Source organism: Equus quagga, chromosome 5, assembly GCF_021613505.1.
Source record: "Equus quagga isolate Etosha38 chromosome 5, UCLA_HA_Equagga_1.0, whole genome shotgun sequence".
Taxonomy (NCBI): domain Eukaryota; kingdom Metazoa; phylum Chordata; class Mammalia; order Perissodactyla; family Equidae; genus Equus; species Equus quagga.
In genome coordinates this window covers 60,902,968-60,918,345 of record NC_060271.1, presented here as the reverse complement: position 1 = coordinate 60,918,345, position 15,378 = coordinate 60,902,968, and the positions used below count along the sequence as shown (strand labels likewise).

Below are 15,378 nucleotides of genomic sequence, written 5' to 3'. Positions count from 1 at the left end.
CCACCTGAAGAGGCGCCGTCTTCCTGGGTCCCGAGCACTCTGTGCCGGAGGAGGTGAGGGTTGTGGGTGTGTGTTTTCGAGGAGCGGAGTGAGCGCAGCGGCCGAGAGAAGGGGACCCTGAGAACTTGGGGGAGGTGCTGTGGGAGATAGAACGGGGTGACGCGAGCGGAGCCAGCCTGCAGAGTGTGTGTGTTTGTGTGTGGGGGTGTGTGTCTGTGTGTGTCTGGCGACGTCTCGGTTTGGAGAGGTGCTGATGGAGAGTTGTCCACACCTCCCCACCACGTGTGCGTGTGTTCCGTGGGGTGTGGATACTGTTACCAGTGGTCTTTCGGCGTGCACCCACTGTATGTCAGATCCTAGTTTTCAGGTGGGAAGTTTGGAGCCTTCCCGTACCTTCTTCGCATAATGGACGCTTAATAAACGTGGGTGGAATTGACACTAGATCTAGGGTGCCACCCACTCCAGCCCTCCCTCTTTCCCAGCAAGCTCCTCAGATGATTTAGCTCCCTCATTTGGGCCTCCACACAAGTGATCAGGGGGCCTTCATAAGGAGGTGTGATTTGCCATGAAAAAAAACACGAAAGAAGTAGCAAAGTGCTAGGCAGATTTGAGAGGGAAACTGTTTTTACTGGAGTGAAGTATGGAGGAATAGTGGGAAGCAAAGGTGAAGAAAGGTGCAGTAGGGCTGGGGCATAGAGGATCAGGACAAGACGCAGTAGGCAGCATGGATCGTCTGGGTCTGATCCCGGGACTGACAGGAATAAAACTGTCTAGAGACAGTTATTCTGCAAGTCATATCCAGGACAGAGAGAGAAAGGGCCTAGTGGCAGGGAGCCAGTTAGCAATGTGTGGTAGTGGTGGAAGTTCTCAAGCAAGCTGATAGGGACCTCAATTATGATAGTGTCAGTGGGAGCAAGGGATACAAATGACATTGCAAAAGAAGAGTCCAAAGGACCTGGTGACTAACTAGATTTGGGAGGAAAGAGCAAGTTAAGAGTTTGAATTTGGGGCAACTGGGAGAATAATAGAACATCTGATAGAAATGTAATGCCAAGGAGAGGGGTTGATGTGGGGAGTTACATAGGGGAAGATGGTTTTGAGGTGCTGGCAGAATGCCTAATTCAAAGTCTGGAGTCATTTAGAAATTCAAGATGAGTTTGGAAGAGGGATTGAGACTAAACTGAGCAACCATCTCTCTAGAGGTGGAAATAGAGCGCCTGGTGTGGGTAGACTTTCTGAGGGATAGGAAAAAGAACATTGTACAAATACTGTACACAGACGGAGCCTTGGCCAGCATCCATGTTTCCAGGGCAAGAGTGGGAAAAAGTCACAGAGAGATGCACTTTTAGTTGTAGGAAGAAATTCAGGCTAATATAGTATCCTAGCAGCTGCAGTATCTGCTTGAAGAAGCAGAAACTTGTCAAAACAGTCAAAAGCTGCAGAGAAATAAGGAGAAAAGGATCGTTGGAATTAGAGATCAGAAATTCATTGGTAATTTTCAAGCATGCAGTTTCAGGTGTGTGTGGGGTGTCGCGAGCAGAATAAGGAATTCAAGAGGAGGTGGTGATGATGATGTGGAGTCACTAGGTATGTAGTACTCATCCAAGAAGTTTGATTGTCAAAGGAAACCTAAATGAGAACTCTCTTGCTAGAGGGAGGCCATGGAATTCAGTGAAGATACTTTCACATAGAGGAGGATTGTATCTGTTTGAAGATATGGGAAGAAGCTACTGGAATGGTGGGAGATGCTTGAGAGAGAAAGACCGGATAATGCAGGGAGCAGATTCTGAGAGGGAATAGTAACGGAAAAGAAAGTAGGACAGATGTAGGACACTAGGGTAAAGTTCTGGAGACAGAGACATTTCTGTTTGGTTGACCTCACACCCATGCTGCCTAGCACATAACAGGTACTTGGAAATATTCGTTGAATGGTGGAAAGAATGAGTGGATGAATGGGTTGGTGTTGGGCAGTAGAAAGGAAAGAAACAGACTGTAAGATAAATGCTTTACATGAATTGTCTCCTTTACTATTTATGACTACTCTGTGAAGTAGGTATTAAACATCTGGAGGTTGACTGTTAGCTTGAGTAACTTGCTCAAGCCTTCACAGTTAATAGTTCCAGGCCTGTGGAATGCTTTCTACCACACAGTCCTGCCTCCCTTGGAACTCACTTCTGTGAAGCTTCAGTGTAGTAAAAGACGGTCTTCTGCCGAAATTGAGCGGTAGCCGTGGGGGTTTGGAATAGCTCTATAGCTAAGATGGGAATAGTAAAAGCTTTCTAGGCAAGAGCTCCTTTGAAGATCTAGAAGAATTTGAAGAGTGTTTTCTCCTGAAATGCTCTGAGATTCAGGAATAGGGAAAGAGAAAATGGAAGTGGAGGTGACCCTTTGCTGGCAGTGACTCCGTGTGAATTTGGGTGGATTCGAGGAGTCTTGAGTGCTATTGAGGACTTACTGAAGTGACTGCTGGTGGAGTCTAAACGTAGCAGAGAGTGAAGTCGGCCTGGCAGGGAGCCCACGGATGATGAGCACCCTGGGAATATCGGTGGGTTGTTTTATGGCCGGGGAGCTTTTACGCTCACCACCATGTGTAATTTGTTTAATGCTCACTTTATTATAGTCATGATCTAATAAATGAAAACATTTAAACATTGAGCACTTTCGACTGCAATTTCAGATGTAGTTCAACGGATTTGTTCAAAGGCTCAAACACTTTAGATAACGTATACAAATACTTTGATCCCAACGTTATTACTACAGTTACACTAAGCCTACTCTAAAACAGCAACAACACAGTGTAATCAATATTTTCATTACTTCTACCTGCCTAGCTTTATGACGTGACTTTTGGCTAATGCTAACACTTACCTAGCACGTTATTCTAAATGCTTTTTACATATTACCTATGTAAGCATCACGATAATTGTAGGAGATAAGTACTTTCATTATTCCAATTTTACAGATGGGCAAACTGAGAAGTTAAGACACTTGCCCAAGATCGCACAGGTAGGAAGAGGCAGAGCTGGACTGAGGTTTCAGGCAGTCTGCCAGAGCCTCTCCTCCTAATGGCTGTAGTCTCCTGTATCTCTAAATGCTAATTGTGACATCTTCTTAGGGCTTAAGAGTAATATTCTGAGATCCTCCTGGGGATGGAGGAATCTTAACAGACCAACAGGTGATAGAATACCGTCTTAGACAACACAGGTTGCAGGCTCCGCTTATCAACTGTTGATATGTATTTGTTTCCCTCTGTACATGGATCACTGTCTGCCTCTTCCTAGCAAGATTCAAACCCCAATCTCTCCTCCTCAGGTTGAGATTCTTTTTTATAGTTAACACTAAACCTGTTTTTCCAGTAAGATATTTTTTTTTAAGTTTTTGCCTTTCACATAGGTTTAAGTTTTTGCAAACTGGTATTCACTCTCAAGGGAATATTCTTTTAAAGTTTTGCTTGGCCACTGTTGACCTATTGTCTAGTAAATGTATAGTGATCTGGTCTTTCGGCTTTTTTGAAAACTTAACTGTACCTTACTAGTATCTTATAATTGCTAAGGCCAGCTGGAGGACCCATCTCCTAAGGGAGGAAGGATTAAGTCTGCATGCTTCCTTTGCCTCTTTAGAATCTGAGATTGGTTCCTCATGAGGAGCCCATGTTCTTCTTTCTACCTGGCCCCATTGCTGGTTAGTCCTTCCTGTTTGGGGTACTTCGTTCCTATTTCTGGGGTTACTTGGTTTATCCCCTTTCCCTAGGTTTCTGTTTTCATGCTTGTATGAATGGATACAAGTACACATCCCAAGGATACATCTATACTTTATGAATAGTCATGTAATTTATAGAAAAAAATAAAGTACCTATTTATATAACCAAAGGCTTAAACGTTGCCTTCTTTGGTGTTACAACCATTTTTAAAATACTTTATATTGACTTTCCTATTTTGACTATGAAACTCATGGTTTTTCAAAGTTCACATTATTTCATTTAGCAATAATAATTTTTACAACTTGGCAAGGGAAGCCAGCGTCATCTCATTTTTCCTTCAAGAAGGTGGGAACAGCTCAAATTCTAAATGTCCAAAACCGTACTTATTAGCTTTCCCCCAAATCTCCTTTTCTGTTGCTCCTCTCTGTGAATGGTACCATTATCCACACCATTACTGACATCAGTGACTGGGAGTCATCCTTGCCTCTCCCATCACCTTCAGCCTCCATTTCCAGTCAGTCTAATGTCTATTCTTAATGTCTTGACAGTAGTTCCCCTTCTCTCCATTTCTGCTGCCACTGCTTTTGTTCAGTTTTTCATCGTTTCTTGCTTAGTTAATGTAACAGTCCCCTCACTGGTCTACTCACCTCCATTCTTGCCCTCCTCTGATCCCATTCTGCCACAGCTACCCAGAGAAGTGTGGCTGCCTGTGCCAGGGGTCCCCAAGATCACCCCACATGCAGGGATTTGATAGGACTCAAGACTTGGCCTCTAGTTGTACTCATAGCTAAGATTATGACAGCAGTCTTGCAAGGATACACAGCCAGGTCATAAGGGGATGATAGGTAGAGTCTGGAGGAATCCGTGTCCAGGCTTCCTCATGCTCTCTCTCTCCCATGATTGGTCACACAGAGCACAGCCTCCTCCAGCAACGAAAATGCAGCAAAATGTGTGTGATGTTTCAGCCCAAGGAAGCTCATTGGAGACTCAGAGCCCAAGTTTTTTATTGAAGGCCAGTCACATAGGTACCCTTTGCCTAACACATACCAAAGTTCCAGACCCTCTAGCAGGAAAGCAAATGTTCAGCATATTCCACATTGTTTGCACAAATAGTTTAGGCGTAATGGGCCCCCTTATCTCTTAGGGAACCCTCCAAAATTGAAGTTCCCAGACCCCAGCCAAGGGCCAACCGTACAAGTAGACCTTTGTAAGAGTAGCAGTCTCGGGTCTACTATAACTTTTCTGCACGCCACCTTTCCTTCCTTCCTGTTATTTTCCTGTACACCAAAGTAAATACATACTTTTGTTAACAAATCAGAATGTAAAGAAGTGTAAGAAATAAAATAAAAATCACTTGTAATGCCATCACTCAAATTCCATTTACATTTTTGTATATATTCTTCCAGTCTTTTTTCTGTACTTATATGCATGCACAAATATGTCATTTTAAAAGTATGCATTCTTCATTTAATTTTGTGTGAATTTCTTTGGGTTTTGTTTTCTTTGGATTTTTTTTTGACAAAGAAAACATTACAAAGTTGAAGTCTCCTGGGTGTCCCTCCCCAATCCCATTTCCCTACCTTCCCAGAGATGCTCACAACTTGGTGCTTAGTCTCCTGGGTTCACATTCTACCTCAGCCTCTTACAAAGCCTAAATTTCCAATCTGCAAAACAGTACCTAACTTATTGATTTACGAGAATGAGATTAAACCATCCTTGTAAAGAGTACTTAACACAGTGCCTGGTAAATAGCAATAGCTCAATGAATGCTGGTTATTGTTAATATGATGTTTAATGATATTCCATTGTATGCAAAGACTGGACCATAAATTATTTAATCAAATCTCCTATTTTAAGAGGAAGATTGGCACGGATGTTGGCTCAGCAACAATCTTCCTTAAGCAAAAAGAGGAAGATTGGCAACAGATGTTAGCTCATGGCCAGTTGTTCTCACACACACACACACACACACACACACAAACCTCCTGTTTTAGAAACAGGATACTTCAAATTTTTGCTGTATTGTAAAGATTAAATGAGATAATTCTTGTAAAGTACTTAGGAAGCTGCCTCATAAAACTCAATAAAGATTAGTGTTAATGATGAGTAATAAAAAGCTTTGCATGTATTCTTGTTTCCTTAGGATAAACTTCTAGGAGAGAATTGCTGTGTTTATGATTAAGTGTTTCAAGGCCTTTGATACAAATTACCATGATCTTTCTAAAACACAAATCTGATGATGACACTTCCACGCTTAAATCTTTCTGTGATCGCATGCTTGTGGAAAAAGGACCATACAAAGCTCTCCTTGATCTCTCTGGCCTCTGCCTGCTACTCCTTCAACCTCATCTTTTCCCACAGCACTGCTCACAACCTGGACATCTACCGTTCTAAACTAATTATAGTTGTTAATCCTTTCCACGTAAGGATTAACGTTTTGGGAAAACTTGGTGTTTTTCCTGCCTAGAATGTTCCACCTCTTCCCCCAAATCAAAACTTATCTTAGGTCCCACTTCTGCCAAAAAACCTGCAACATTCCTCCCTCCCATCCAGGTTAGGCAAGTTTCTGATGTGCTCTCATAGTTTGCTGTGCACATCTCTTTACATCCTGCCGTGAAATATTATTTTGGTTACTTGTTAGCCCTGTGTGCTAAGCTGTAAGCTTTTAGAGGACAAGGAGAGTGTCATACAGTTTTTGTGCTTGGCATAAATAGTTGCTGCTGAGTAAATGTTGGTTGGATGGATGGATGAATGCAGAACAAGTATCAGTGAATATATTCGCTTGACTGCAGGAGAGTAGTCAGTGAGCCACAAACACACCTTTTCCTACTTCTCAGGACGACACTCCCACCCCACCCCACTCATGAATCCCAGAAATGCTTGATTTAACTAAGTTTTAATTGGACTCTTGACTGTGAGAAACTGAGATGTACTCAGTTAACTCAAGTAAAGGGAGTTTTGTGATAAAGATTCGTACAAAGCCTAAGAAGGTTAAGAGTTTTATGGAAATCCAAGAATAAATAACAATGAATAGGGCTGGTCTGCATTCAGAGTGGAGCCCGGGCTGGTACTAGGTGAATTGAGGGACTTCAGGGCCAAGAATTCTTGGGTCTTTGCTTCAGTGCTTCCCCACTAATGTGGCTGGGCTGTCCTTCCCCTGCCTGTGTTAGTCCCACTGTCTACTGTAGCCTGTTCTCTACCTCGTACCTCACACGTACTCATGGGTTCTGCTTCCTTGTGACCTTGGCTCCCCTCATCCTCATGGCTACTTCTGTCCCTCATGATATCCTTTCAGCTCATCACTCACTTTTTGTCTTGACATTTTTTTAGTTCACGTTGCTGAGGAAGGGTGGCATCTTTTCAAGCCAGATCACATCTTAGTCTACTGGTCAGCATGTGCATTGCCCACCTGTGGCCTAATCAATGTAGCTCCAGGAGGGAGACACAGGGTCACATGGAACAAATCGTGGCTGCCCAAGCACTGTTCCTTTAGCACAGACTATTGCTGTGAATGAGGTATTTTTCCTTTAAAGAGGCTACAGGTATTTACTTGATGTGACTTGTCCATATAGCCATTTATAAAATTTCTTATGCTTTTTGTCTAGTAATGATTTAGGGCAATATTGAGTGTGAATTTATAAACAGAGTATGAGCTTTAATAAGTTCTTGACTCCCAGGAACAGAACTTTGTCTTTATGATCATGATAAAACAAGCACCACATTTTGTTTAGAATAACAATACCCGCAGCCTTTCAATCCAATTCTGGGATGGGGTGGACTTGCTCCTGGCCTTGCTTTCCTTTGCCTTTCCTTTTTGTAGAGTGTCAAGAATGAGAGTGAGTACATAACTCTCTGGTATACAGAGATTTCTTGCTTCCTGGGTCAGAAAAGTACAACACAAGACTGGTCTTTCTCATCGCACACCTCTGCCTCATCAGGACTCTGCCCTTTTCTACACGGAGAGCCGCAGGAGGCAATGGCTGCTGTGTCTCCACTTGCCAGATGCCAGGTGAGGTGGACTTTTGTGTTTCTGAAATACTCTGTCTCCAGAATGTAACCACTTTTCTTTCCCTGTTCTGGAGCTTCTTTGATTGGACCCAACCAGGTGGATTAAGCACTCCATGGGAGTGCTTCCTTGCTATTTGACTTGTGGTATCCTTCAGGGATCTTTTCTTACCTTGAACATGTGCCCACTAGCCCATCACCGGGCACGCAGCCCCTGTGGCCTTCGCTCTGAGTGATTTTGCCTAAAACCCGATGGTATGGGTCTGAGTAGAAGGTTTCGGGAACAGCAGGCTGGTTCTATTCCTGACTTCCCTGTAGTACATCCACGTATGGACTGAGAGTGAGCCCCCATATCCTAGGGAGTGTTGGGTTTGGCAGGGGAATGTGACACTCATGGTAAAGCACCTCAGTGAAGCTGAAAGTATCCTGAAAGAGAGTTTGTGTGGGTAGAGACATGCGGCTTGCCCCATTCCTGCCCAAGGGCAGAGGGTCTTGAATTCTGTGCTCTGGCTTAGATCTTCTGCAGAGACACTGGAGACTCATCTGGGGTTATAGGATTGGGGTAAAGGTACAATCATAGAGTCACAGAGCATCAGAGTGAAATGAGAGGGATCCTGAAGATGATCTAATCAACATCATTATTTTAAGGATTTGTAAAAAAAACAGACAAGGGGCTGGCCTGTGGTGTGGTGGTTAAGTCTGGTGCACTCCACTTCAGTGGCCCAGGTTCACGGGTTTGGATCTCAGGCACAGACCTACACCACTCATCTGCAGCCATGTTGTGGCAGTGACCCAAATACAAAGTAGAGGAAGATTGGCCCCGATGTTAGCTCAGAGTGAATCTTCCTCACCAAAAATAAATGATTAATTTTTTAAAAGCCAGGCAATTGGTGAAATTTGAATAATGTTGTAGATTAGATAACAGTATAATATCAATGCTATCTTGATTTTTATAATTATACTGTGATTATGCAAGACAACGTCCTTGTTTTTACCAAATATACACTGAAATATTTGAGTAAAGGGACATCATATGTGAAGTTACTATCAAGAAGTTCAGAAAAAAGATAGGAGGATGTATTTATATGGAGAGAGACAGAAAAATAAAGCAAAAATGGAAAATGTTAACGTTTGGGGAAGCTGGGTGAAGGGTATATGGGAATTCTTTGTTCTATTCTTGAAAGTTTTCTGTAAGTCTGAAAAAAGAGCCCCTGATATTAACAGGCTCTGCTATGAATATAGTGGTGTGGGATTATGACTGAGAACTTCATGTCTTGAGGGATTATGCCACTTTCCCCAAGTGCTTCAAAGCCCTGCTTTGTCAGAATCATTTCCCTTCCACTCCCCATCCTCCAAGGCTGTCATCTTTATGACAATTTTGTCTGGTCCATGTAAAGAGAAGGATTATGAGTAAGGGAGAATGTGATTGTGTTTCCAGGAATCAGTGACATTTGAGGATGTGGCTGTGATTTTCACAGATGAAGAGTGGAGACATCTGGTCCCTATTCAGAGGGACCTCTACAAGGAGGTGATGCTGGAGAACTATAAGAGCATTGTCTCATTGGGTAAGGAGAGCTTCCCATATGAATTAGACTGTATACTGTGTTAATGTGGAGTTGAGGGGCTAATAAATTGATGCCTCTTCCTCTCCCACCTGAGTTCTGAACCACTCAGAGACAACACATAGGAGCATGTGGCTTAGGTGTGCAGCCACAGTGGGCGTCTGAGTCCTGAACCCCAGCATAGGACAGTCTTGCTTCCAGAGCTGTAAGCAGGCTGGACAACCACAGGCTCCCTTGCTCAGCAGCCTGCCCTGTGACACAGAGGGCCAGGCCAGGAGGAGTAGAGCAGAATGCGTGCCTGCTGCAGGGAGCTGGCTCTCCAGAGGGGTGTGAACAGAAGAGGCTGAGTTACATAAGCCCAGTCCTTCCCCCAACTCACCAGTCCAGTGGCTTACTCAGCTCCATCCAGGGGACTAAGGGTTGGGGGGCAAGTGAAGAAGTGTTTCCCTTTAAAAAGAGGGCAGTGTGGGAGTGGGAATACAAGGTTGTACCTCAGAGTAGGGCAATAGAAATGTTTGATTTTGAATATTTGTCTTAAGTGCAGTCTTAGAGAGATGCCCACAGAAGGCACTTTGCAAATACAGAGACTTACGTGACAAAAGGAAAATTAAGAGCTACTGCTGATGTCAGGTATTTGTGAGAAGTAAAATTGGGCTCCTAGGTAATGAGAAGCTCTCAGGAGCTTCCAGAGTAAGAGGCTGAGAAATGTGCACATTTAGAAACAGGCTTAAAATAAGCAGCAGGTGACAGTAAAAGAAGTCACATTGCAGATTTCGTGCGAGACAGGTCAAAAAAGCAAGCATAACACCCCCTGGATTAGCTTAAACAGGCCAAATATGGAAAATAGAGTAGAATGTTTGGGGAGCATTAAGGGAGACTGCTGAGCCTTTGTCACAGGCTTTGGTGGGATGAAATATTGGGGAAAATGGAATTCCTAAGGTCAGAGAGAGGAAGCCACAGGGAGGTGATGGGTGTGGCCATTTGTCAGCAGAGAATCAACATGCAACTGGATAGATGATCCTTGGGCCCCACAGGAAAGTGCCTCTTTCCTGAGTCGGGGGTCCCAGTGCAAGGAAGTTTAGACCTCAAGACCATTTCTAGGAGGGGATCCTTGTTTTTACATAACCAAAACTGGACAGATTCACCTCTAGAAATTTGTCCTAAGGAAATAATGAGATTGACAGCCTGTGGTCTTCACAATTGTGCATGATACCATTGTATGTTAATACCAAAACATTAAAAGCAGTCGGAAATATCTGTCAGCAGGAGATTAAATAAATAGTTATTCCATACAGTGTAATATCATGTAGCCATTAAAATGGTGAGGTGGAACTGTGCTAATTGAAATAAAATAATATTTTAAATTTATTATTATGTGAAAAAGTCGGATTTACAAATCAGCATTATTTCATCATCCAGTTGTTTTGGGTTTTTCTTTTTTTGCTTTCTTAGTGAGACTCTTCTGCCCAAAATGATCTTTTACACATAAAAGGGACTGGAGTGATATGTATTATATATATAGTGAATCATGTTGGATTTAGAAATTATCTACTTGTGGATGTCAAAATAAATCAAACAAATTATTTTAGATGGAGTAGTCTTAATTATTTTCCAAATAAGTCTCTCCAATAGTTTTTTTATTTATTTTTAAATTGAGATATAATTGTCATTATCCAGTTCTTAAACAGAATTTATCTATAGGTATCTTTCAGTATCAAAATGAATAGAAAAAGAAAAGAAAGAAAAAATGACTACAAAGTACAAACAGTTATTTATTTTTTTACTTGTACATACCCCTGATTTTCCTAGGATGAGCATGGTCCACTTGTTTAAATAAAAGCATAATACTAAAGAGTAAACAAACAAACAAAAATGGACACCTTCATGACATGTTTTTACTCAAGGTGATCTTTGTTCATTCTCTTCTTCCCCGAGCCAAGGACTCTTTCCCCCTGTTCTACCAGTGCCAAAGCTAGGGGCATCCCATTCGCTTCATGGGGAAGAATAAACATATTAATTCAAATGGATTTTATCAACTTTCTGACCAAATACTGCTGCTTCCTTTTTATTTTGTTTTTTTGTTGTTTGGTTTTTAGTTTTGGGGTTTTTTGTGAGGAAGATTGTCACTGAGCTAACATCTGTGCCAATCTTCTTCTATTTTTTTTTTTATGTGGGATGCTGCCACAGCATGGCTTGACGAGCGGTGCTAGGTCCACGCCTGGCATCCAAACCTGCGAACTTCAAGCTGTTGGAGCAGTGTGTGAACTTAACCACTGCGCCACTGGGCCAGCCCCTGCTTGTTCCTTTTTAGAAGCTCAGTCTTGACCTCCGTTCAGAGGTTCCTGCATTCTTTCACATTACTTTGTACTCTGCATTCCTGGTGTGCACTTTCTGCCTTTTGCATTTTCTCTCTGAAAAACTTAGACACTGGGATTAAGCTTTGGAATAGTTGTGTGATTTCACCACATACGGCTTGTTTATTTCTCCATGTGCAGGACTTCCAGTTCCTCGGCCTGATGTGATTTTTCAGTTGAAGAGAGGGGATGAGCCTTGGAGAGTTGATTGCCATGGAGCTGAGGAGAGGGAGTGTTCAGAGACCGTCTCTCTAGGTAACTGGGTATGAACAGAGCAGGGCAGAGTTTTGTTTTGTTTTGTGGTTATTATTTGGGTGCTTGTGGGAGGGAGTATTGGGTAATACCTTTTTCTCAAAATCAAATCTTCTGCTTTAGTGTTTCTTCACTATCACCCACCAGCTTTCATGTTTCCTTGAAGTGTTATTCATCTTTATTCACCAAATGCTTATTTTCTCAGATCTGTCACGTAGCCAAGTCACACTTTGATATTCCCATTCCTCACTATTGCCTCCACTTAGCATACTCTCCTAATTATCCTCTAATGGAAATTCTCCTCTTTTCTGAAATGTCCACTATCAGTTCTATTCCCTCCCTTCTTCATTCCCAAGTCTTGGTCTTTCCCTAGAGTATAAGACTATTTGTGGGAACAAGCAATGCAGTGACCATATAGTACTTCTCAGATTTATCATAGTATCTCTTCTTTCTGCTGTAATATTTGCTAGCCCAGGAAAGAAACTGCATCTGTATTTTCTCTCCATTCCAGGCTGGGAGACTAAACCTGAGATTCAAGGTGCTTCAGAAGAAGAAAAATCAGAAGGAACATTGAGGGAAAAGCTTGGAAGAAAAAATCCTCTGTGTCCTAAATTTGAAGTTCATGCACTGGAGGGGGGGTTGGAAACAGAGAAGGAAAGCCTTGCAGTGGAGACCTACAAGAAGTCCCTCTCCCAGAAGGAGAGCTTGCAGCAAGGGTCAACCCCTCCCAAGAAAATTCTCACTAAAGAGAGAGACCAGGAATGCAGTGACTGCGGCAAGACCTTTTTTGATCACTCATCCCTCATCCGCCATCAGAGGACTCACACTGGAGAGAAGCCCTATGACTGTCACGAGTGTGGGAAAGCCTTCAGTCACAGGAGCAGTCTCAGTAGACATCTGATGTCTCACACTGGGGAGAGCCCCTACGAATGCAACGCGTGTGGGAAAGCCTTTTTTGACCGTTCGTCCCTAACTGTACATCAGCGAATTCATACTGGAGAGAAGCCCTTTAAATGCAACGAGTGTGGGAAAGCCTTCTTTGACCGTTCGTCCCTTACTCGACACCAGAGAATTCATACTGGAGAAAGTCCTTATGAATGTAACCAATGTGGGAAAGCCTTTAGCCAGAAAAGTATTCTTACTCGACATCAGCTAATCCACACTGGCAGGAAGCCTTATGAATGTAACGAGTGTGGGAAAGCCTTCTATGGGGTCTCATCACTGAACAGACATCAGAAAGCTCATGCTGGAGAGCCTCGCTATCAATGCAATGAGTGTGGGAAAGCTTTCTTTGACCGCTCATCCCTTACACAACATCAGAAGATTCACACTGGAGACAAGCCATATGAATGCAGTGAATGTGGGAAAGCCTTCAGCCAAAGATGCCGGCTCACCCGACATCAGAGAGTTCATACAGGAGAGAAACCCTTTGAATGCAGCGTGTGTGGAAAAGTTTTCAGTTCTAAATCATCAGTTATTCAACATCAGCGGCGTTATGCCAAACAGGGAATAGACTGAGTTGGGTGAAAGCTTTAGTCAAGGAGCCTCCATTAAAACTCAAGATAGATCTTCCCCATCTTAAACAAATCCATCATTTGATCATTCTACCTATTCTGGCTACTACTCTTCTTTCCTGCCTCTGCTACCACAGTGTTTGAATAAACACTCTACCTACTGTGTTATAGAAGCAGTGTGGGATGCTGGCAATTAGGATGTGACTGAAGAGTCAACATTTTGCAGAAGTTCATCAGACAATAGGATAAATGTTAGGAGGCAATCCTCAGACACACCTCTTATCTGAGGCCCAGGTATCACTGCACTTTAAATAACCAGAGGCTACAACAGGAGGGGAAAGGCCAAATTATATCAGAGCAGCACTGTTGTTTCCAGAGCAGTTCTCTTTATAGCTGTTAGACCCTCTCTCTTGGAGCTCTTCTGGGCACTGACCTTGTTCTTTTGTGTCCCACCTCTTAGGTCTCTTAATACTACCACTACTACTAGGAGCTAGCACTTACTGAGGCTTGTTATGGGGTAAGCACTCAGCTGAGAGTTTTGCAAGGAGTAGATTATTTAGTCCTCTCACCAATCCTATGAAGTAGGTACTGTTACTATCCTCACCTTACAGATGTGCAAACTGAAGTTTAGAGGGGTTAGATAATTTTCCCAACGTGACACAGCTAGTAAAAGGTGAAGCCAAGTCTTGAATACAGGTCTTCATTCAAAGTCTGTTTTCTTTACCATTAGGCTATAGGGTTTGTTTTATAATTTATGCACATGTATTATCTCCTCAGCTAGATTGTAAGCACTTGGAGGTGTGACTTATTTGTCTTTGTATCTCACACAGTGCCTTGCAAATAATAGGTGCTCAGTAAATACTTACCTGAAGTAATGACTTTTCTACTTACCAAATTCTATTTAAAACACCTGTTGGATTTATATCCTTTCTCTGAATTTTCACAGTTTAGCCTATTCCTTTATCACTTCCTGATGCAGATTCTTCCCTCTTCTTTGTTGAAGAAGGGTATGCTAAGCTAGGGTGCCATGACAACTTAACTCCCAAATAATCAAAGACACATTTCTCACACAAAATCTGATGTGAGACAGTCTGTCTTACTCCATCCTGGTCATTTAGAACATGTTGCCTCCAAGATTGTTATGGAAGAGAAAGCTGGAGGATGTTTTGGGATGTTTTTAAAGACCATTACTTCTGTCCACATCTCATAAACCAGAACCCAGCACCAAGAGGCTAGGAAAGTAAACAAGTACCTCAATATTTGGCTAACATCAACAGCCTCTGTCACAAGTTCCATTTTGCTTGTTACTGTTAGTCCAGTCTTTCCAAATGACCCCTTCTTGCCCATCATCGCCTTACTCCAGACCTAAAATAGCTCCCAGTTTATTGAAAGCTTCTCTGAATATTTAAGATCTGCCTTGATGTGATCCCACATTGCTGAATCTTAAGTACTCACTCCCAAAGCTTTTCCCTGGGCCCAGCCCTATATTTTTATTTCATTAAAGGTCAGGCACTAGGCAACTTTCACTCTAGGCATCTGTGTTCCCTTTCTATTTGCTTAAGGTGAAGGCTGGAAGAGGACTTGATTCTGAAAGGCTGTCTGGAATTAGCTCACCCTGCATGAATCCCAGTGGACCAAGATGCATTTCTCCTGGGAGTTAAAGTCCAGTTCAAGAAGTTGGATTGCCAAACAGACCCCTCCCCAACCTACCAACAAACCTATTGGTCTACCCTTCTTAGAGCAAGTGAGCAGCAGGGAAGACTCTTCACGTGTGGACTGGTGAAGCAAGTTGAGGAAAAACACTTTACAGAGTGCAGAATCTATCAGAGTGGAAAATATCTGGTATTATTTAACAATGTCAAGTAGAAAATAAAAGAGACTATTGACAAACTTTTGGCTAATGACTGTCTCTGAGAGTTCTGACTCTAATTTACTGCCTTGTTAAAAGTAAATTGAAGGTCAAGTATTTCCCTAAGATATTCTGCCATTGT

General features: G+C 42.6%; 1 protein-coding gene across 7 annotated transcripts; it reads left to right on the top strand.

The window, feature by feature from the left end:
- Positions 1-15,266, top strand: ZNF2 (zinc finger protein 2). 7 transcript variants are annotated; one of them, XR_006888656.1, is made up of 6 exons: positions 151-2,545; positions 7,521-7,709; positions 9,144-9,270; positions 11,763-11,876; positions 12,385-13,681; positions 14,950-15,266. XR_006888656.1 is itself a non-coding variant. In XM_046661695.1 (5 exons), exons 2-5 carry the CDS (start codon positions 7,677-7,679, stop codon positions 13,389-13,391), a joined length of 1,281 nt encoding a protein of 426 aa, XP_046517651.1. In that variant the 5' UTR covers positions 1-53; positions 7,639-7,676; the 3' UTR covers positions 13,392-15,266. The 7 variants fall into 7 exon arrangements, 6 of the variants coding, with proteins under 6 accessions (XP_046517651.1, XP_046517649.1, XP_046517650.1 ...); XM_046661695.1 differs by lacking the exon at positions 151-2,545 and adding an exon at positions 1-53 and having other exon boundaries at positions 7,639-7,709; positions 12,385-15,266; XM_046661693.1 differs by lacking the exon at positions 151-2,545 and adding an exon at positions 13-53 and having other exon boundaries at positions 12,385-15,266.
- Positions 15,267-15,378: the final 112 nt, after the last annotated feature.